Source organism: Falco naumanni, chromosome 6 (genome assembly GCF_017639655.2).
Source record: "Falco naumanni isolate bFalNau1 chromosome 6, bFalNau1.pat, whole genome shotgun sequence".
Classification (NCBI taxonomy): Eukaryota; Metazoa; Chordata; class Aves; order Falconiformes; family Falconidae; genus Falco; species Falco naumanni.
Genome location: NC_054059.1, coordinates 6179910 through 6202500, shown reverse-complemented (window position 1 = coordinate 6202500; position 22591 = coordinate 6179910). Strand labels below are relative to the sequence as shown.

General features: G+C 42.2%; 1 protein-coding gene across 5 annotated transcripts in view; it reads right to left on the bottom strand.

Annotated features, from left to right (window-relative positions):
• The window catches only part of LOC121090796 (synaptotagmin binding cytoplasmic RNA interacting protein), a 25090-nt gene extending 5083 nt beyond the window's left edge, over positions 1-20007 (bottom strand). For 3 of the 5 annotated variants that reach the window (XM_040599555.1, XM_040599556.1, XM_040599557.1), the window contains exons 1-10: positions 19808-19952; positions 18165-18324; positions 17185-17303; positions 16891-16998; positions 15070-15183; positions 14799-14975; positions 9642-9777; positions 8531-8736; positions 3371-3520; positions 1965-2086 (exon numbers count right to left, since the gene is read on the bottom strand). In XM_040599555.1, coding sequence (XP_040455489.1) covers positions 1965-2086; positions 3371-3520; positions 8531-8736; positions 9642-9777; positions 14799-14975; positions 15070-15183; positions 16891-16998; positions 17185-17303; positions 18165-18312 — 1280 coding nt within the window. In that variant the 5' untranslated portion in view covers positions 18313-18324; positions 19808-19952. Of the gene's footprint in view, positions 1-1964; positions 2087-3370; positions 3521-8530; positions 8737-9641; positions 9778-14798; positions 14976-15069; positions 15184-16890; positions 16999-17184; positions 17304-18164; positions 18325-19807 lie in introns of all 5 variants that reach the window. The other 2 variants (XM_040599559.1, XM_040599558.1) reach the window with 1 other exon arrangement.
• Between the last annotated feature and the right edge of the window lie 2584 nt (positions 20008-22591).

Sequence of the window (22591 nt, the reverse complement as noted above, 5' to 3'; positions counted from 1 at the left end):
GCTCAACTGCTCTCTCGACACTGGTGCACTTTCTAATGAGGTTTCCACTGTCAACGCTTTTTCTCCGTTCTCTTCAAACATAGGATGGAGACAACTTTCCAATGATCACAACCACTCTGCCCTTTTATCCACATATTCAAATTTGGGGGTTTTCCTCATATAATGGTTTTACATGGCTAACAGTCAAACAGGTGTGCTGAAGAGCAAATAAATTTAAGATTTCTACTCTTAGCAGGCACGAGGGGTTTCAAACAGCAAAGGCACAACATAAAATGCTTCTTACTGATTATAACTAGGATACAGACTTAATGTGTATCCTCCTATTCCCTCATCTTTTGGAATCTGAAGAAAATTAGATTCCCTTACAATTCAATAATTAACAGTATATTCACGGGTTGAGTTTAATCAAACTAGCTGCTTTCCTACTGCCTTAACAGTTCAGAAAAATAAGGAACGCTGAGAATTCCCAAATGAAAGCACCAGAAAGAAGAACTGAACAAGTGGTATTACCATACCTCTGACTAGAAGAACAAGAGAAGCAGCCCTGCTTTACCTACCTCCACAAAATGAGACATGCACATCTTAAACAATAAAAGGGGCAGGGATGCAGATAACATACAGCATATTAATATTAGAGGTGACACATGCCAGAAGACTTCCAGTGTTATAAATACATGCATGCTATCCAGAAGTAATATATCTGGGTCTCAGATAATCTGCAGAGAACAGTTGGGGGGTGGGGGGAAAAAAATCACACAGCATTATAACTGATCAAGTGCATTTTAAGAAATTCTTCCTTTTCATCACTGGAAATGGGCCATTATTAGGTCTTGAATACAAGCTAGCAAAACTGTTTGTATACTGCAGTACAATAATTTTTTTGGTAGTTCTCAGATTCAATGAGAGAAAGCATGTCTCCAACCACAGACAACATAACCATGCAGACAACTGCCTGTGTTAAGAGGCAAACTGGGCAAATTTCAACAGCATTTTATATTGTAATTAAACAAACAGGTACTTATGGTGGTGTTGCCAAGATTCAGAATATACAGAAAGAAAAAAAGTTTTATCACTAAAAGCAGAACAGAAAAGGCCTGTCTGGCATACAAGAGAACCAAAAGAAAAAAAGAAGAAACCCACTTCTTAAAGTAACACCAGATGCCCAAGGAAAATGAACCAAGTTCCAAGAAAGTTAAGGGAACTACAAGCAGGGCAAACTTAACCAATTCCATGTGTACAGTAGGTCACCATGTGGAGATCTGTATTAATCTGGTAACCTCACTATTCTGTCTTCTTGGATGCTGCACAGCAGCACTAGCAGAAGTTATTTTTGGAAATAAGGTAGGGGAGGGATGATGGTTAGGAAATCTACAAGATATCTATGAAGAAAAACACATGAGAACATTAAGCAGAACACACTAGCAAGAAATGCCCTTTTTCAGTCCTGTTCCCACCAACATGTTCAGCATTTACTAGTGCAAGATTTCTATTAGTGTGAGCTTACTATAAGCTTCGTGAACAGATCGGTCTTCCGCAAGAGGCAAAAAAGTATGTCAGCACGCTCCTTTCATGGGTACTTTACAAAACAGGGGGGCTGTTAGTCCTGCTAAACCCACTGGGAGGAGCACATGTCACTAAGTTCATCCATATGACGTATCAGTGCAGAAGTACATGAAAGTTTAGAATAAAAAGCGAGAAGTGGGTACATTTCATGACCTTCGAACACTTCCTCCAATGCCCTCACACTCAGTGAGTAGAGCAAACAGCACCTGAATTCTCACACCACCACTACTAGATGGTAAGTAAAATGCAAACAACTTAAAGGAATCCAACATTTTCAGAGAAGCCAGAAAAACCTGTATACACTGTAGCATACCTACTAAAATACCCAAAAGTTCTAATTCTGTAGGAGTGTACATGTCTATCAGAAGTAATACAACATATGTGCATGCATTTACACTTACATCTGATTTTTAGCCGCTTGTCTCTGAGCTTTCCGTTCTTTCCTTTTTTGATCTGGTGGCTTAGCAAAAACAATTTCAATGTTTTCTCCCTCTAAATCTTTGCCATTCATTTCTTCCATTGCCTGAAGGAATTAACCAGACTTTAAATATACTTCTAAGCATATATGAAGTTATTGATTTTATTCTAACTTTTAGAGTATGCATTTTACAATTTGTTACCCAGAGCTAAAATAACAATATAAAGCTAATTATTTTTTTAAATAATCAGACAGCATAGTATTGTGGGTTCTAGAGTTACGCATTTCCTCTTTAACTTGGCTCTCAAACCCAGGACTGCATGTATCAGTTTAGAAGTCTTCCACTCAAAGCTGTAAATAGGCTTCAACCTTTGCAAGCTGTTTCAAATTAGTGAGTGATGGAACTGTCCTCTTAAAGTACACGTTTTGCAATATGGGAATAATTCTGAAGTCAGCACACATGCAAACATTACTAAAGGTAAAGATCAGTATGTGTTTTTATTCCTTTATTTTACTTGTAATGAATGTAACTTTCATTTTTAAACCAGAAGCCAAAAATCAGAATTTAGGTCTTATTCTGACCACAAAAAACTCCACAACAAACCACCAAACCACCAACAAAAAACCCAACATACAATTCCTATGGGTCACAATTGCTGAAAGTTAAATTCAAGCAGGGTAATTCTAAAGATTCTAGCACTTTTAAAGGCTTGACATAGCTAAGCCTTGATGGGATACATATCCTATGAAAAGACTCTTTCCATCATCTTCCTAAGGATCTGCTTTAAGGCATCTGGATAAGAACAAGTGAATCCCCTTGTATCCTACCATCCTCCCACAGAACACAAAAAAAAAAAAAAATACATACACTATAGGCAGGAGAGGAATTACACTTTCCCTTCCTAATGGCAGATGACAGGAGAAAAAACACCAAGACCAAGCTAGCAAAATCCAGGAATGACAATTACTCAATTGTCCAGTACCTTTTTTAAAAAGAGAAAGGTGCTCATTCCACACCATAAAAAACAAGTCATTCTGTTCCCAGAAAATAAAAAATTACCTAAGTTTTTATCACCTGCCCTAGAGAAACTGCTTTAGATTCTACCAATAATTTGGTGAGAAGAGTCATTCAACTCTGGCACTTCAGTTTCAAATGATAACATATACAGTTTCCTTCGATACGCATCAGCAGAATTAGGTAGGATAGGTGCATCTAAGACCCACTTTTCAAGCTAGCAACTGCATCTTTCCAGGAGACACCCAGAGAGGACGGTTATCAGTGACAATGTGTTACTGTTTCTCCAGACAGAGCTTCTTCTCAAGTTAAAAGTACACAGCTTCTAAACATCACATTTAGTCATTATGTACACACAGTTAGTCTTCACTTACCTTTACAGCACCATCCCGTTCATCAAAATGAATGAAAGCATAGTCTTTTAGCTTCTTCACTCGCTCTAGCTTTCCAAATTGACTGAAGGCCTTTTCTAGTATCTCCTCTGTCACAGTATTGGCAAGATTGCGTACAAACAAAACTTTAACCTTAAAAAAAAAAAAAAAAAAAAAAAAAAAAAAAAAAAAAAAAAAAAGACTTAGAAGTATGATCTAATTCCAAAACACAGGATGAAGTTTGCAAGTCACTGCTATTGGCAGTCCTGAAAATATCATTGCATTTTATATACATATACATGAATATGTAGATTTATATACTCATACAGCATGTTAGCTCCAAAATTCCCTAACTGATAGAAATATTAGATGTGTTTTCAAACATGACTACCTGAGTATTAGTACCCTGAAAGTCAACACAATTTGTTTAATTTAATGCTTAAAAGAATCCTAGCAGCAGTAATTTTCAACTCAGAACAGTTTCAAACTTGAAACAAGGCAGCTAGAACTGGTTACACACAAAATAACTGATCAAAACATTTCACTGTTTAGACAGGTTTTTGCACAGGTATCTGCAGAACAGTCATCATTATAATATCTAGGTCAGAGGTGACAAGCCTGCAGCTTTCAAGCTGCTTAACTTGTGGCTCCCACACTATAGCTACAACAAATACCTAGCATCAGGACTGTGCTTGCCTGAGGAACACTCAGTGACCTGAAGCCACAGCTAGAAGAGAGAACACAGACCAAATGGAATACACAATGGCTGACACTGCCAAGTAACCCATGAACTTTCTCACAAGTCAAACTGTGTCCTTCCTTTGAGGAACAGCCACCCCCAATAATTCTGAAAAGTCTACTCCCTCCCCTGGCTCTCTAAAGCACGTGATACGGCTCCTAAGTTACACAAAGGCTGCTATGCAACTTACATTGTCAGAGAGGTTGGTTATCTTTCAACTATTGATATATGCCCTGTTAACTGCCTGACAGTGACTAAATCAATATAAAATTTCATCAACCACCAACGGCTTACGATACAGAGCAGTGTGACAAAAGCTTAAACTAGACTCTTAATGTAGCAGACAACATAAACTGGACACCAGAAATCACATGTATTAGTGACCCATTAGTATTCAAAGACTCATCCTTGCATCCACACCGAGCCTGCACTAAATGACCGTACGTTAGCATGCTTCCATGATGTCATCCGTGAGTTCTCACAATTTACAAGCCTCCTTCACTTGTTGGGGGGAGTCCCTTCCACACACTGCCACCATGCTCTGACAGTCTAGTCACATCCCACTGCCAAATATGCTCACAGCCTTACTTTCCTACAATGCAGTTGCACATCAGCTGCAAAGGCCTACAACCTCTGCTCACATGCCCTCCGCTACTGGTTTCAAATTAGCTTATGACAAAAAGCAAGCAAACGTCGCACATGGCAGCACTGACTTCCTGCTCCTAACCCTGATGGTCAACACAAATAACATGGTGGTGAAGCAACCAAAGAAAGCATGCTTCCATTTCTTAAGCAGAGCTATACTCTCTACTCCCACCACATACTGGAACTCAATAAATCCAGACACCCTTTTTATTACTATGTCATTAAGTTAAAATAAACAGGATAGATTTAATTTGATCTTCATCTCACTCACTAGAAGAACTAGGATGGGGTGCCAAGTTTGGAAGAAGGGGTATTACAGATTTTAAGCCTGACACAGAGTATCAACTCTAGTCTTTGGCAATAGTTATTCTTGCTGATTCTCAGATGACAGAAGTCATAGCCAGCTCCATGAGGAAAGCTGCTTCCTCGGGTGTTAAGTCTCTCCTACATGCCTCAATGGCAAAAGCAACCTTTAATTCTTGTAACCCCTATGTAATAACCATTTTTAGTGAACTGTCCTAATTGCTACCATAACCTTATTTCATAAAAATGAATTACAGTAAGTCTGTGATGTAAGCGATGATTTTAAAAAGCAGTAACTTTCAAACAAGTATTCCCTATGCTTGTACTTCAGAAAAGAATGGAAACTACAATCTCATGAGGAAGCCCAAGAAGCCTTCACTAATAAACCCACAATGACTGACATGGTGTCAAACATGATTAAAAACCTCCAACATTATCACTTTGTTACAATATGCACTAACACAACATTTTTTAAAAAAATTAAAAAGCAACTAACTTTATCTCTAACAGCTGAAATTTTTTAATACCTTTGGTCATGTTACATGTTAAAAGAGTAGCTGAACCAAAGATGATGTCAAAGTTAGGAAGCAGGTTAAAGCATAGGTTGAAAGAAGATGAACTCATTTCAACTTCATTTGAGCTATCTAAAGAGAACAAAGAAAAAAAGGAAGTCCTCTTCGTTAAGACTCATAGATTGTAACACCAAGGACCCAGAGATTATAACACCAAGGAACCACAGATACACACCTAACAAGTGACATACCCAAGCAGCAGCACTTTGTCACAAAGGCAGAACTCACTTTTTAAATTGCTGAAGACTGGAGTACCCCCACACCTTTCTGGGATCTGCTCCTTTTTCCTCCTCTTACCCACAGCACAAACACTTCAGACTCCACTACCACATTCTCCAAGGGTTACTAACCCCATCTCCTGTCCTGCAATCTACCAGGCAGCCACAAGCATAAGACTTTATTTAGCTGCTTAACCTGCCACTCCAGAATGTCCTTGTAGCCTCAGCCATGCTACAGAATTAAAGTAAAACATTAAGGAATTCACCTATGCTACAACTATAAGAGGCATCAAAATAACACTCAGGAGAAATTAAGCTATCAACACAGCTACTGAAAGTTGGGAAAAAGTCCACTTTGGACCACAAATCAATTACTTAACCAATTATACTCTGACCTGCCAGTACAAGCACTAACCTACTGCAGAACATTATGTCTAGCTTCAGAATCTAGCTTTCTACCTCATCGCACTCGAGGTACTTCCTATTTGAGGTAACAGCCCATTTAAATTTTAAGTATGCATTCATACAGTACTCTCCACAGCATTTAAGCACAAGTCTAGAGGAAAAAAGAGGCTTAAGTAAACATTTCAGAAATCTAAATTATTAAGTGTCCATGTATTGATGAAATTATATGCTGCTTCTGCAAGACATTTAGATCAACACTGTCCACATTCTGGCTACAAAGGTGAATGTCTTCCTCATCATGGACCTGCTTTTCTAGCAGTCTTGACAAGAAACCTGCCAATCAGATGATTATTCTGATAAAAGCAACCTCCTACTCCTACTCACAATGTTTCCTCCAGAGCCTTCTACCACAGGAATGTGTAAGACTACAAGGGTCAATAGTTCTCCCTTTGCTCCTGATTAACAGTACTCGAAGCACTGACAGCCAAACTGCAGCTCTCATCTGGGAGATTACTGACTGCAGCAGCAGCTCAGCTGCTCTTTTCTCTTAGGAGAAAGACAGCGATAAACAGCAAGTAAGCCTAACACTTTCAGCAGTGCCAGATGGGTCAGACCTTCTCCAAATGTACAGTTGAATGGGCAAGAAAGACTAGAGTAGAGACCTTCCCTGTTGCAAGAATAAGCGACGCAGCCAGCAAGAAAGGTCAGACACAACACTGCTGGTTTCAACTGCTGCTTCAGAGACACACTACGTGCTCTCTACTTTTCCAGCGTTCTCATTCAGTTAGTCTCTCTTCCATACGCCTTTAACCCAAGCTCTGTGCCCTGTCTTTGGCATATGGCGCTAGAAGTATGCAGGCTGGTTTTCTGCACATTTTCCATATTTATGTTTCCTCCCTTTTCACGTCCCATTTCAAATAGAAAACAATACAAGGCATTAACACATACAAAAAACCAACCATTAACTGGGGCAAACCACTAGCAAGCTTCAATTTCTTTAGCTTTTCACTCCCCACATCTGTAAACTTACTTAGGAAAGACAGCCAAGTATGTTGTCTACCACCTCCTGCTCATCTATTCAGTCATGTCAGCAGAAGTTCCTGCTCATTTATTTTAATAGTTTGCTGGATTAGGTCTCTTCTCTTTTGAGCCAGGAAACCAAACCGATAGATAGGCTGCCATATTTAGGAAGTGCCACCTTTGGCTTTTATTTTACCTGCAGGCCTCTTCCTCACTGCTGATAAGTCTATGAAGCCAGGCAAGAAAATTAAAAGTCTGCAGACAGGGTAGTCCAAAAGCTTCTGTAATACTTGTATTACAGAAGCAGCTTTTTCCCTAAAATGAGCCCCCACCCCAACCCTTTTCCCTTATGGCTCACCAAAGAGGAGATCCCAGCCAAGCTATCTTACTAGGTCCATCAAAGTAGGACTCCAGCAAGTGACGTGTCTCAGATGAGAGTAAAAGCACAGATGAAAAGCAAGCAAAGAGAAAGAGATAAGGATATGGGCTAGCTAGGAGTTTCCATTAAACAACTCAGCTACACAACATAACTGAAAAAGACAGGGTCGAACATTATCTGATGGGAAAAGAAAAAATCAGGTAATTCATTTCTGGCAAAATATCACACACGCACACACACACATAAAACAACTGCTACAACATACTTCAAAATGTTAACAGTCCAGACTCCCGTTTCATTGAAATAATCAAAATCCAAAAATATTACTAGTCTTGGTATTTTAAGGAATTAACTGCCCCAAATTAAAAAATAAAGATACAGAGTTCCAACTATGATGCAATTACCTAACTTCTCAGAAGTTACTACTAAAGGCAACTTTGAAAATACATTTGTGCATCTAACTGACACATTCCAATTCTGAAGTGATAAACGAAGTTCTGGGTTTAAAAAGAATTAAGGCTTGTTCCATCATTCCATTTAGATTTCCGTCCCTTCAAATATTAAGCTACAAAACCATTTTAACTTTGGGAGTCTCCACCACCACTTCCAGATGAGAAATTAAGTACATCACCCTACGTGTCATTTTGGCAAGAATTACATTCAACATCCGGCCTTCGGAGCACAAAATAACATCAGTCAATAGAGTTTTTAAATTCACAACAATTATTCTAGAATGCATTCATATTTTTATCATCTCACCTGCCATCTCACCTCTGTCAAGAAGGCTGAAAGATGCTATTTAAACATAGGCTAATGTCAGAAAGTACTTACTTTGGAACAAGGCACTTTACATGTATTATGGTTCCCTTATAGCTTTATTACCTTTGCCATGACTTCAGGATCTGGGTCTTCTATAGGGTCAGCCCATTCCACTGTAACAACATTTCCCCAGACTTTCACTTTGCCGCTCATTAACCTACGTCTGGCCTGAGCAGCAGTTTTGTGATCTTCATATTCAAGGAAACAGAAACCCCGGTTCTTTTTCTTGTCATCAGGCTGATGATACAATATGACATCTGTAAGACCCTCTGAAATTAAGCAAAACATTTATTTGTTATGGTTTCAATCCATGAATTTGTATTATAAAGTGGGGATTATCTTTCTGGTAAATACACATCTGAGAAGTTGTTCCAAAAAAGAAGGAACACACTAGACTTTTGAGACCATGTACATAATAGCTTCACTACCTTCAAGACCAACATTTTAAGAGAGACACATTAGACTGTCCCAACTCAGGATCTGTTTTTATAAATGAAGAAAGCTTAGCAGCTATGGAAAAGTACCTTTCCTCTAACTGAATGAAGAAGAGATAAGGGCAGCCAAAAGTTGTGCTTTGTCAGTTCTCCTCTCAAACCTCTAAGACACACCACTTATCAGCATGTGTTTTTTCCATGGATGTCTAAACTACAAGAGATCAAACCTGCACAATTTTTAGACATCTAAGAAGTTTCAGTGTTGCTCCAAGGAACCTGAAAGTAGATTGTTCAGTAACAGAGAAAGCCATCAAATGTTACCTTTGCCAGTTTATATGCTGTTATCAAAAAGAGATCCTTATCAAATCACTAAGAATTCTAAAGCACAGAACTAGTCACATTATCCAACCCGCTTCATTTTTACCTTACAGTTTTAAAACATCCATTAGTATTGAAATAATTAAACCATCTATTTCTTTGAATGCTTTTTTTAAACGTTACACAATTATTATCTAGGTAAAACCTGGAACCACACATCGAGTCTCATCACAAGTATTTCAGCCCTCAGCATAACAACAGTTGAAAAAACCCCAAAACCACCTAGAAGTCAGGATAAATGCCGAGTGGTCTTTGTTTGGATTCATCATCATTCAACCATAAACCAAAAGATGGTGAAGAGAGTTCATCACTGACCATGTTTGACATCTTTCTAGCTCTACAAAACACAGTTCTTGACTTACCTGTTACTTTGCTAAATTCTTCAACAATTTGCTCCTTGGTTTTACTCTTAGGAATAGAACCGACGAAAAGCCTATTATTGGCAACAGAGATGCATACACCAATGTGTTTTCCAGAACGAATTTCATGGTTGTTGTACTGAAAGAAAAATAATTGGACAACCATCAGTTACAGGTAATTTTCACTCCCCTCAAGAGCAGCATACCAAATATTTTACTATTGCAAACACAGCATTGAGTAATATACTAAATTCTTCGGAGCTTAACACATTCTTACAATGCATATTCAACTGTTCTGAAGCATAGCCATGGTCTCTAAGATAGCTCCACAATTTCAGTCAACAATTATTCTTCCCTCCTTGTTCAAGCCTCTTTCTTAATACTATGGAAAAGGTAAGTCTTATGTCCAAGTCATCAAGGTCAAGGCTTCTCCCTTCACAACAGTGCAGGAAAAAAAAAGCAAGTTCCTCTATAGACTGTACTTATGAATTCTTGATTTGTGTATAAGACAAGAGTTATAATTAAAGCGAGATTCCCTTATAAAGTTCCATAGTTAATGAAAGAGAGCCATGATCACGTCTTCACAAAACATGCAAGAGCAATTGGCAAATACTTTCCAAAGCACATAGATTACACATGTAAAGATAGTAAACAGCAAAGAACAACCTTCTACTGACTTGAAATCCTAAGACTTCTGTTCAAACACTTCTCCCATAACAGATTGTTTAGAAGACACCCTGAACAAGTCAGCAGTTTAAGGGGAAAAAAAAAAGGTATTACTGTAGACATCTGTTGACAAAAAATGCCTTTCATTGAGATGCAGACACAGACATGCATCATCCAAATAAGCAGCAGGGAGGTCAACTGGTGGTACATCAACCCCTTTCCAACTGGAAGCCCTGCAACAGACAGTTCTTTAGCTAGGAAAATGTATTTTGTGGTCAACATTTTATTGACAAGTAGCAGCACAGCTTTTTAAAATTTAATCTAGCTATTTATTCTATGAGTTATTTTCTGTTTGGTGGTAAACTTGTACAAGCAAGTAATCCCACACCCCTTCTTGCTCTGTACACTAAAATCAGGGTGAAGATTATTTATTTATTTACATTTACCTTGTGCAAACAAAAACTACATCACTGAAAATTTTCAAAGTTAGATAATAACTGCATCAGAAGTGAGCTAAAAGGAGTACTGTACATGTGAAAAGGATCTGGAGTGGCACTTTCCCAACTAATTATGTCTGAAAACACAGTAGGATACAGTAAAAGACTTCTGTACCTCTGTATCTGTCACCCACATGGCACAGGAATAGTTGACTTTAAAGTAGGAAACAGCTGAATAAAAGACTGTATGTGTATTATTCCGATTACTAAAAAACAGACTTACACACATTACTGAAGAGACGTATTACAGTAGTCCAAACAAAAAAAAATAATCCTTTAAAGAAAAACCTTTAAAGAAGCTGACAGTTTATTCGTCTGGAAATAGGACACAAACTGATTATTCATTAACTGAAGTGTAAATTAGGAAACACTTCTTTACATTATGAAGCATCTTTTAACTGAAAGGGTAGTGAAACACTGGAACAGGCTTCCTAGACAGGTAGGCGGTCGATGACCCCCAAGCCTGTCAGTGTTTAAGAAGAGGCATTTGGACAATGCCCTTAAATACTTTTTGCATTTTCAGCCAGCCCTGAATTGGGTCAGGCAGTTGGACTACATGATCACTGCAAGTCCCTTCCAACTGGAATATTCTATTGTATATGAATAATAGAAGGTATTACCCGACTCTTCCTGTTAAAAGTTGTAAGACCAAAATTTACTCCACATTTAATTCAAAGAAAGCCTCTCATACACCAATGGCAACACAGTAGTATTTCATAACTAAGAAAAAAAAAATCTACCGTATTGCAATTCCACACTGACAGCAGTTGCTAGTAGTTTTTTTCCACAAAACATTAACTACTACTTTTCATTGTATGTTTCTCTTAACACAGAGAAAACAGTCTTGAACTAGGTGCTTTTATATATAAAGTTGGTGGGGTTTAGGTAAATAGTTTGCATGCCATCTGTAAACTTAGATTAGACATAAACTGGCCCAAATCATGATCCGGGTAAAGTGCCAGAACAATCAAGCTACCAAATTAGCTATGTCAGCATACTGCTTCCCCTCCTGTCACCACTGAATCAATGCCCAAAGTTAGTAACAGAGATATTATTACCTTCTACACACTTTAATTTTTTTTTTTTTTTTCTAAGTTCTCTAAGAACCTTGTTACAAACAGGTCAAAGTATGCGTAAGGTCTGTCTTGTCATTTTATCCACCTAAAACTTTCACTAGTAATTTTAGCTTATTTCCAGCAGCAAATGGCAAGCTCTACTGCTACGCATAGCTGGCAAACTGCTTTAAGGGGCATATTTGCATAAGTCACCTGTACCTACACTTTGATCAAGCTTACACTTGCTCTAGTCAAAAATACACTGTATGCTACTATAGTTTTCAGTATGTTTTCCTACAAGCTTCACATCATAAGTATTCATCCTGCACATGTCTACAGTAACTTTAACCACTCAGAAATCTTTTGAAAAAACTGAAATCTAACAGCTTCATAGGAAATAGGAGGGAGAATTGGACACGTGTGCAAAAACACAACTGGAGTTGCAATTCTTAACTCAATATAAAAGAGAAGGTAAACATAATCATGTTAAAAAGAGAAAAAATGCCTGGGGTCAAAAAAAAAAATTAAATCAGACTTCTGATCATCAGTGCTTGTATGAACATTTGAGATACCATTTCTACTTAACCAGCGAGGGTTATCCACACCAGATTAAGTACTGAACATAAACTTAACTGCTGTTAATATTTGTAAGTCTTCTCAGTATCAGGCCATAGCATCACTCCATTTTTGTCTCAAGCACAGCCCCAGAAGCATTTCAAATGCAATTTAGGCAATTCTCCACTTTAAGTGGCTTGAAAATGCATATACATGAACAAAATCAAGGCTCCCACCTTTTAAATTGCAGGATTTCTTCTGGTTAATGAATAGAGAAGCCAAGACTAAGTTTACCCAAAAACTTCAGTTCAGTTTATATTAAGTAGTTACAAAGACTGTGGATGATACAACAGCCATGCAAATATGAACTGTATACAAAACACATTACAACAACTGCAAGAGCCTGAAGACAGGTCAGTTTATTCTCTGCTGCAGTTTGGGCATTGACAAAACCTCATAAGCTCCCCCTTACTACTCAGAAGGCTACAGGCAGCGCAGAGATTTTTGTTCTCATTTTTGCTACATTTCACAGAGTCCTGAATGGGGCAGGGGGGGAGAAGCCTCTGGGAAGGAGATGGGAAGTAACAGAAGAACCCCTATGCCAGTCCAGAAAGCTGGAAAGTAAGCTGTATACACATCAGAAGATTACTGCTAGTATCAAAAAGAACACCACCTGTTAAAATACTAGGTTATTACAATGGCTAGGACCAAGGGCTCAGCGCTTCTAAGACATCTTTCAGTAGCCTCTCCCATGCACGTGTAACTAATACAAGTGATAGACCTACGATTTTCAACTGAGCTCTCCAGTCATATATTGCTAGTACCCCTGCAAATCACTCCCAGACAACTTTGGAAACTTGTAATACACCAAACTAGCCAGCCAACTACAACTAGAACCATTCAGAATCTGGCAAATGCCATAGGATCCAATTTAAATCTAACCTTGCCCTCCAAGAGGTTAGCATGAAGGCTGAAAAACTGTCCTATCAACCGCAACACTTTTCAACTATTACACTCAGCAACTATTTAACTGAAAAACGGAACAATACTTTTTTTTTCCCCACTGATCAAAGATCAGATAAAAAGGGACAAGCACATACCTCCCTTATAACATTTAGTGGAAGACTGAGGCTAGGATCTGATGTTAGGTTTATGGAAACACAACTTGAATGACTATTCAGAACACTGCCTTTAAGCAAAATCCCACTAAGTGAAGAAAAATTCCTTTTTGTTAGTTTACTAAGCACCTCTGACAATGTATGTTATTTGATTCACTTTTTTGCTACGTCATGTACATAACTTAGTTCACACACAATGTAGATAGCTATGCTGACAACGGAAGTATGAAGAGGTATATGCAGTTATCTTCAGTATATCTGGATTGCACACAGGAACACTAACTGTTCTTAAAAAGCTAAACAGCATACACCAAATATTTTTGTATTTCCACACTTTTGTAGACATTTCTACACTTCAACACACTCCTATCTTCAGTTTGATTTTTCTCCACTAAATGACTTACATTATTAATGTCAATACAATACCTTAATCGTTTAAGACGTACCTTACTACAAAACAAGACACTTTTACCCTACTATATTAATACAGTATCAGTACACCTCACAGCGAGTATGGTTAGCAGTCTTGAGGGGCATAATGCACACTGATCTTGGCTGTATCAGCGTAGCCGTAACTAGCTCAACAAAATGCAAACTCAACTAGGAAAACAAAGAAGCAGTGCGAGGATCAGGGCAGTGTTTCTTTCCCCCCTCTTTTTTAGTAATGGATTCTTCACGCACAAAACCTATAAAGCTTACAAAGAATAGCCTATTTCTTATATCGAACTATTTCATGCCTCTGTGCAAACCAAAGAAAATGTTCTTTTAACCTGGAAGGATTTATGACTTTTTCCACACAGTTGCAGCAAACAGAACAGACCGTAACACTCAAGAGAGATTATTTCCCATCTGAAGTATCTTATGAAATTCTGGGACTTCAGAGCCTTTCCCCAGGCGGGGCCCCCTGCCGGCGGCCAGCACAGCAGCGATCACAGCCCACCCCACCACGCTCCCTGTGTGCGCCACACCGGCCCCAGCACAGCTCCTCGGAAGTCACTATTGCTACTGCAACTTTTTGTTAGTAATAAAGGCTCACCTAGCTGGACCAAACAGCAGTCCATCGGCTGTTTGGTTTTTTTAATGTGTCCCTAATACAGCCAGTAGAAATGTATATGCAATGCAGAAGTATTTAAAAACACCTACTGGACATTTATGAAGTGATCTAACAACTACAGTTTCATCCTAAGCATTAGAATCAGGACAACTGCTTACAAGCCAGAGAGCATTCTTCAAAAAAAAAAAAAAAAAAATCCAAGTAAGAAAACTTACCAGTTTAACAGCTTCCTGAGCTGCCTCTTTAGTACAAAAAGTGACAAAAGCATATCCTCTATTTAGACCAGTTAGTGGATCCATCATTAAGCGGAGATCCCATATAGGGCCAGCTTTTTCAAATAACGGAACAAGTTCATCTTCAAACAAGTCTCTTGGAATCTTGCCCACAAATATCTACAAGACAAGACACATACAGAGTGTTTTTTATAAAAAAAATAAAATACTTCCAATGAATAAGAATACCTCTACATAATTATCTGCTTCTTACCTCTGTACCAACAGAAGGTTGTTGTCCTGAATATACAGACTCAGGAGGAGGCCCACCATACTTTCTCTGTCCAGTAGTCACATCAAGAGTGTAGCCGGTTCTCTCCAAGAGTGCCTTCAAGTAAGAAACTTAAAACTTTAAAATCACATACAAATTCAGCTAGTTTAGATGCATTTCATTCACAGACATGCTTATAATCCCTCTTAAACTGTACTGCTTTTGAAACTCCCACAGGCAAACAAGCCTACTGCCAGTACTTCAACAAGAAAATTGCAAAACAACCAGCAGAAGTATCAGGTAAAGAAATACTGCTACAAAACCAGACATTGAGTTTTCCTAATTCCTTCATTTTCATACAAAAAAAAAAAAAGGCAAAATAACAGAATAGTGACATTCCCTTTAATTAGAAAGATCTTAGTCTGAGCCACTTCTTGTTTTGGCATGTCCAATCTTGCAAACATTTATGCACAGGAGTTCCCTTCACTTAATGAGATTACTCATAAGTGTGAAGTTAAAAAACACATGTTTAAGTGCTTACACCCCTGGAACACCAGACTGCTTCAGGTATCCAAACACTGAAGTGGTAGTACTACTTACTTCCTCCTATCACCCCACTCCCCAATCCCCCCCACCCCCCAAATTCCTTGTGGGCACATACACCATCCCAGCACAACTGATCCTCACTAGAATCACTGCATACAGTTACAGGTATACTACCAATTTAAAATGTTACATGAAATTCAGTATGCAAATACATAATGAGAAACTCCTCTGAAATTAGAATTCTTAATAATTTTCTACAAAGACCAATCAACTCTTAACACAAAGAAACAGCATACTAAACAAGCCTAATTATAATCAATAGTTAGTGATTTCACAACTGGAAAATTACTAAGTTATTTAAAATATTATAGCCATCAGCAGTAAAACCTATGCTTTTAGGTAGTTAACAAAGTCCTCATACTGTTGTTTAATGTAGTAGTAACAAAATCTCTATCAGGTTTTTTGAATTTACAATTAGTGGCATCCCAGCCTCAAAGTCAGGAGAAAAAATATTTTCTAGTTTCACAAGCTACACAGTTATTTGTAACACATTAATTTTGCACGTCACACACGGGAAGTTAAAGATGAAACATTCTCTTGCTTTACAAGACATCAACTAAGCATGCTTAGGTGGTTGGCCTTTCCTTAAGCTTTGATAAAGTTGCTAATCACAATATGCCTAACTCTTGAGACAGGAGTCTCTTGCTAGCAGAAGACTCAGTCCAAGAAATAACATGTCCATTACCAAGACACTTTGGGGTACAGTTTATGAGAACAGTGATTGTATCACAAGAAGTGAGCTAAATCCTAAACCAATTACAAACTAGTTTTTTTCAGACACATGTGGTACCTCCTCCCCATTGTGGAGTTGCTTTAAACCTGAGCTGAAGGGGATGGGGGAAACAGAACAGTAAAGAACCAAAAAACAACCACCGATAGCTCAAGTTAGGCATTCTGAAGTTAAAGATCTATGCTGACAAGTTTCCGAAAACTTTTAAATGTGAAATAGTGTAAGTGTCTCAACTGGACGTAGAGCAAACTGTCAAATCTTTTTCACTTTTATATACATTCGGTTCTACTAATGAAGAGTATATTAACTTTCCTCTTGAAAAGGAAGAGGTGTAAGATAAAAAAGCAAGTGACAGCTTTCAATAATGACGAATTATCCAAAATAGCTTTTTTAAGAAAAGCACAGTTCCAAGATAATCAAGATACCTCTCACAACAGGTTTGAAAAACCACATACAGACCACAAAAATTTTATTGTTTAGGCACATACCTTAATTTTTGCCTCATCTGGTCCTTTGCTAGAATCTGCCACCTTGGTCCCCTGTTTTTCCCTCTGCCTGTATGTCTTCATGACTCCACATAAAAAGGCACTTTTGTTCTGCAAAAGATGTATTAATCTTCAGTTCTGAAAACACGACAAGCCAGAATCTAACTTTACCTTAAACTAATACAGTGCTCATATTACCTATCACACATAGATTACTAAAGAAACTTAAGCAAACCTCTTGCCAGCCAACTAGCAGTTTATCCCTCAACAATTATATCCTAAATTGCTTAACATTACCTGAACATGTGAGAGATCACTGTCTTTAAACTGCTGAAGAACTGCCAATGCACCTTCTTCATTAAATTCCTTTAAAGCTTCAATAGCTCTTTCATCTAGATCACTATGTGCAACTAACCCTAGAGAAAAGAAAAAAAATTACTAATTATATTTGGGCAGGAATCTTTGTTTAACCACATTTAACACATCTAACACATTTCAGTGACCCCTAAATCAACCAGTGATTAACTTAAGTTACTATACCTAAGAAATCACTTAGTCCTCTTAAAGGTAAATATTTAAGTGCATTTAACCTTTTCTAAGCAAAAAGTGTAAAAAAAAAAAAAGTTACGATCCAGAGTAACTGTTACTGCTTTTATGTATTTATTTGACTTCTGTGAAACCCAGATGTTACAAGGGTCAAGTTCATTTTCAATATCCTGACACTTAATTTGGAAGGATCTACCAAAACCTCACTTAGCTTGCCTAGCAATGGTACCTTGGTACATTTTCAGAAGACTATAAAGACAAATAAAATGCAGCACTAAAAGTGACCACCACAATCCAAAAATCAAGTTTAAAAAATGCTATTACCACGTCTGAGAAAACCACTACACTAACCTTTGCATCCATGAGCCCAAATACTATGTCATGAAGTATCATTTATATGAGAAGATTACTATCAAGGCTTCCGTTACTTACAGTTACTACAACTACATTAAAAAATGCACAAAGACCACATCATCTCCTACTCCTAAAAATCATCTGTTGCTATGGTCAGCTGCATACTTCTCCTTCCCCCCTCAGACCAAGTGGCCCGGCCCAAGACTCTTCTCTGAAGAATACAACAAATTAATGCACTGAATGGAAAACATCCACAGATTTTGGCAAGTCTGCAGTTCCCATACTTTTGGAAACCACAAAAAGTTGCTATTTTAGCCCAAAGACAGCAGAATCCAATAAAATATCGTAAGTGCGGTTTTGCAAGTTTTACATCTTACCTGCAACGTAAATTTCATCTAGTTTTTCAGCAACTTTCTGTGGTAAACCAGCATCAAGCAATGTCTGGAAATGCTCAGAATGGGTAACTGCAGCAGAAGTATCCATGGGCTCTTCAGTACCATTCCCATTAACATGTTCAGTAGCCATGTTTCCAGATATCTGTGCAAATGCAATAAGCGTCATAATTAAGCTAGAAATATCTTCAAGCAGAACAATTCAAGTGACAATACATGCAACAAGACTGCCCTATTCTTACAAAAAAAAAATTCCAAAACCAAAGAAAAACCCCACCACGTAGACCACTTCCCTGCTACTTTTAGCTTTGGAAGACGAGCAAAATTCCTCAAAAGAAGCACTAAAACAAAGGAAAGCCCTAACGCCACTGCCTAGCGGGGGTGGGGTAGCTTTCACTGCAGGTTTTACACAACCCAGCCAGACACTGACTCACCTCCCTCTCTCTGTCTCTCTAACGCACTCCCTAAGAGACTCTGAACAAGTTAGAAATGGAGCAAGAAGCCAATGGCGGGGGTGGGAGGAAAAGCAAACCTGCCACATGCCGCCGCCGCTACCGCGATACCGTCACTGACACCCGCTGCTGCCTCCACCTCCCGTTGCAAACTCGCTGCCCCCCGGAGCGAGCCGCCTCTCCGCGCCCCAGCCGCGGCCGGGCTCCCCTTCCGCCTCCGCTCCGGTGCCGGCCGGGCAAGCGAGAGGAACAAAGCGCTCTTCCCAGTCCGCACCCACCCACGGCGGCGGCGGCAGCGGCGGCCGCCATGAGCCCGATGGAAACACGTGCTCTGCGCGTTCAGATGTCCTACAACTTCCTCCAGTGACCGACTTCCCCCCCCCTCCCCGCCACACTCCCGCAGGAGGAGCGGCTCCCCCCCACCCCAAGCCCCAGCCGTTCCCTACCTCTCACCCTATGCCCCCCAGAGAGCGGTTGCAACACCCCGGGCCCGATTTCACCACTCGGCCGGGAGCTGGCGGCGCCTCCCGGCCCCGCCGCCACCCTCAGCCACACTTCTCCCCGAAACAATGCAGGGGCCCGCCGCCCGGCCGTGGAGCGCCGCTGCCCGCCGCCCACCGCCTCACGACGTGACCGGGGCCACGCGAGAGCCGAGCGGCCCCCCTGCCCACGCACACGCCGGGCACGGAGGTCGCGGCTCGCCCCGCTGCGGCGCGGCTCCCCCCGGCCCGGCCCAGCCCAGCCCCTCACGGGCAATGAATGGAGCGGCGGAGCCGGCAGGACAATGAGGCGAGAGCCACGCGCCCCGCGCGGGGACCGCCCGGGTCCCCCCAGCCGCCGCTGCCGCCCCAGCGCCGGCCAGCTGCCGGGCCTAGTGCGCGGGCACCGGCCCAGCCCGGCCGCCCCCCGCCCGACAGCAGCGGCCACGAAGGCAGCCAGCTCCTCCACCCATCGCGCAGCGCCTGGCAGCCGGGCCGCGGCCCGCCAGCGCTGCAGGGCCCCGGCGTGCGCCGCCCGCCCCGCCCGCCGGCTCCCCTCAGCCGCCTCAACCCCCTCCACCGCCCGGCCCGGCCCTGCCCCGGCCCGCTCCCACCCCGCTCCACGGGCGGCTGCCACCGCTCCGAGCCACGGCGAGCCCAAGCCCGCCGGCCCGCCCGCCGGCGCCCGGCGCCTGACCTGTCGCTGCGGGGGTGAAACGCCGTGCGAAGGGGCTCGGGGCGCGGCTAGCGGCTCGGCGTGCTGAGGAGCTGCCCCCCTTCTCCGCTCCCTCGGTGTGTCCGGACAGTGTGCTGGAGCTGGCGTAAAATGGCGGCCGCTCGAGCGCTCACGCCGCTGCTGGCACCAACCCCAGCCCCTTCCACTCGGCTCGGGGGGGGGCGGGAGGGGAGAGGAGGAGGCGCCGCGCGCGCTGGCGCAGCCCCAAACCCGGGGTCTCCCAGGCAGCTCCGCAAGGGTTATCGCCTCGCCCCGCCCGCCGGGCTGCCCGCGCGCGCGCCCGCCCCTCCCCGCCCTCGCGCGCGCCCTCGCCCGCCCTCCCCTCCGTCCCCCACGCGCTCGGCGTTCCGTGCGGAGCGGCGCGCGCCGCCCTCTTCCTACGGGCCGGGCGGCGCGTCAGCCGGCGGGGGGCGCGCGGGGCTCGCACGGGCCGCGCGCTGCCGAGAGCGGGGGGGGCGGCGGGACGGGCCCCGCGGGGGGACGGCGCGTTGCGGGGGCGGCCGCGCGCCTCCCCTGCACCTGTGCGGGCGCCGCGCGAGGAGCGGCGCTGGCGGAGCGGCCGGCCGGGCCGCGCGGGGATTGGGCGAGCGGCCGTTCCCACGGCGCGCAGGTGGCACAAAGCGAACGGCGGCGGCCGGAGGCGGGGAGTCCGGCGCGCGGCGGGGACACGGCGGAGACAAAGCCACGCAGACAAAGGGAGGGGAGAGAGGCGCTTTGTGCGGCTGCCGGCCGGCCCAGAGCCCGGCGGCGCCCCCCGCGGAGCCGGGAGGCGCCTCGCCGCCCTCCCTGAGGTGCGCGCCGGACCCCCGCAGCAGCCCCCCCCCCCCCCCGGCCCGCCCCTGCGGAGGGGCGCGGGATCCCTCAGCCGCGGCGCGGTCACTCCGCCGGGGCGGCGGGCGGGGGGGGCGGCGGCAGGGGCTGGGCTGTCACGCAGGTCAACCGAAATGCCGCAGCGCGCCCGGAGGAGCGAGGCCTTTGCCCCACAGCCACCCTCCGGGCCCTGCTCCCCCACGGTTTAACTTTGTGGCGCCGGCCCAGCAGAAGGTGGGTGTAACCGCACGGCGTTGTCAGACGCAGGGCCCGCGCTGGGGATCCTCGCCGCACGCTTCCGAGTTCCTAACCGGTCTCACTCGCGCAGCTTAACACGAGAAAACTCAGAAACCAACCTACTGATCCGTGCCAGACCTGTAACTCGAGGTAAAGACAGCGAAATGAAGGCAGAGCGGCACACGGAACGGTACTCGCTTCTTAGAGGCGGCTCGGCAACCAGCTGCCCCGCTACTGCTGCTCCTTAGCCCAGCCGAACACCTTCAGTGTGTCTCCGGTGTTCTAAAACTCCTTCCACCTGCACAGCAGGGCAAGCACAGACAGTTACAGGGGTAGATCACTGTAATACCCACATGCTGGTGTCTTAAGTACCTGAAACATACAAGAAAAATCTCTTCAAGTACTTGATGCAGTAAGACTTCATTACAAACTGAATCACTCTGCAGGTTAGCCTGAAATAGCAACAAATACAAGGCAGCTGTACATTATCAAATATTCCAGCTAATTCATAATTTGAAAGTGTCATGTAAAAATTTTTACTCAAACTGTTCCCCTATATTTAAAAAAAGAACAAAACTTCATGAAGAAAATTTTAGTAAAACAAAAGCTATTAGTGCAAACTTGTGTGGTATTTTTAATCACATTCTTTATCAAAATGTTAATATTTTGCTCCCATCAAAAATTAATAACTCAAAAAATTAATAGCTCAAAAAATATAGCTGTCAGCGGGACAATGAGAGTAACACCCTCAAAAACAAATTTGGAGAGCATTTTCTGGTGAAAATACTGCACCAAAACATACTATTCTCAGACATTTACAGAAGGTGTTTCAGTGGGGTGTTTACAGATGTGAGCTGAGTTAATATCTAATTTCATAAATTAATTTGTTTCTCTGGAACTAATGAAAACAGTGGAAAATGTTTCATTAAAATTCCTAGTCAGTGGATCTGACTAACTACAGGGGGTAAACTCCTGAGAAAGTAATTCCCACTTTCAGGCCCATTTTTAGAGGGAAGCCTTTTTACGCACTTCCCTTTTCCTCCATAAAATGGAAGTAAAAACAATAAAAAGACTAGGATAAATGCAGTGAACAGATTTGCACCCTTATTTAAAACCACAGCTGACCCAGAGTCAGTTGCAGTCATTTGATCCTTTGAAATTTTACGTAGAAATGAGGAAGAAAGGAGTCTGACATGCAGTTCCTCTAAATATAGCTCAGTTATTAGCTGTAATATCAGTAGGACAAAGACAAGAGTGGTACGCCCAGGAAAAGATCCACGAAATCATGATGTGAGGGTGGTGTTTTTTTAAATCATGTAGAACATCCATTGAAAAAATACCCAGCCAAGAACATTTGCAGGCACTTACCAAGTGACTTGGATTTACACGAGGAGTTTTGCTGCGTGTGCCTGAAAGTTTCACAACTTCTCACCATAAATAAAATTGTGTTAATTCCTAAATTCTCCTGGAATATGAAACCCCTGCCTGCTTCTAGTCCAACTGCAACTACTGCAGAACCCCACTGAAGCCAGAGCTGGATCTCTGAGCCTCCCTAGCACATCCATGGTAAAACCAGTGATTACAAGACCAACTACAGACTTGCATGGATGAAGCAGAGAAAAATAAATTTAATTTGACTATAAGATTAAAAGTCTAATTTTTGGTTTTGAACTACTTATGTACAGTTGAAGAACCAGA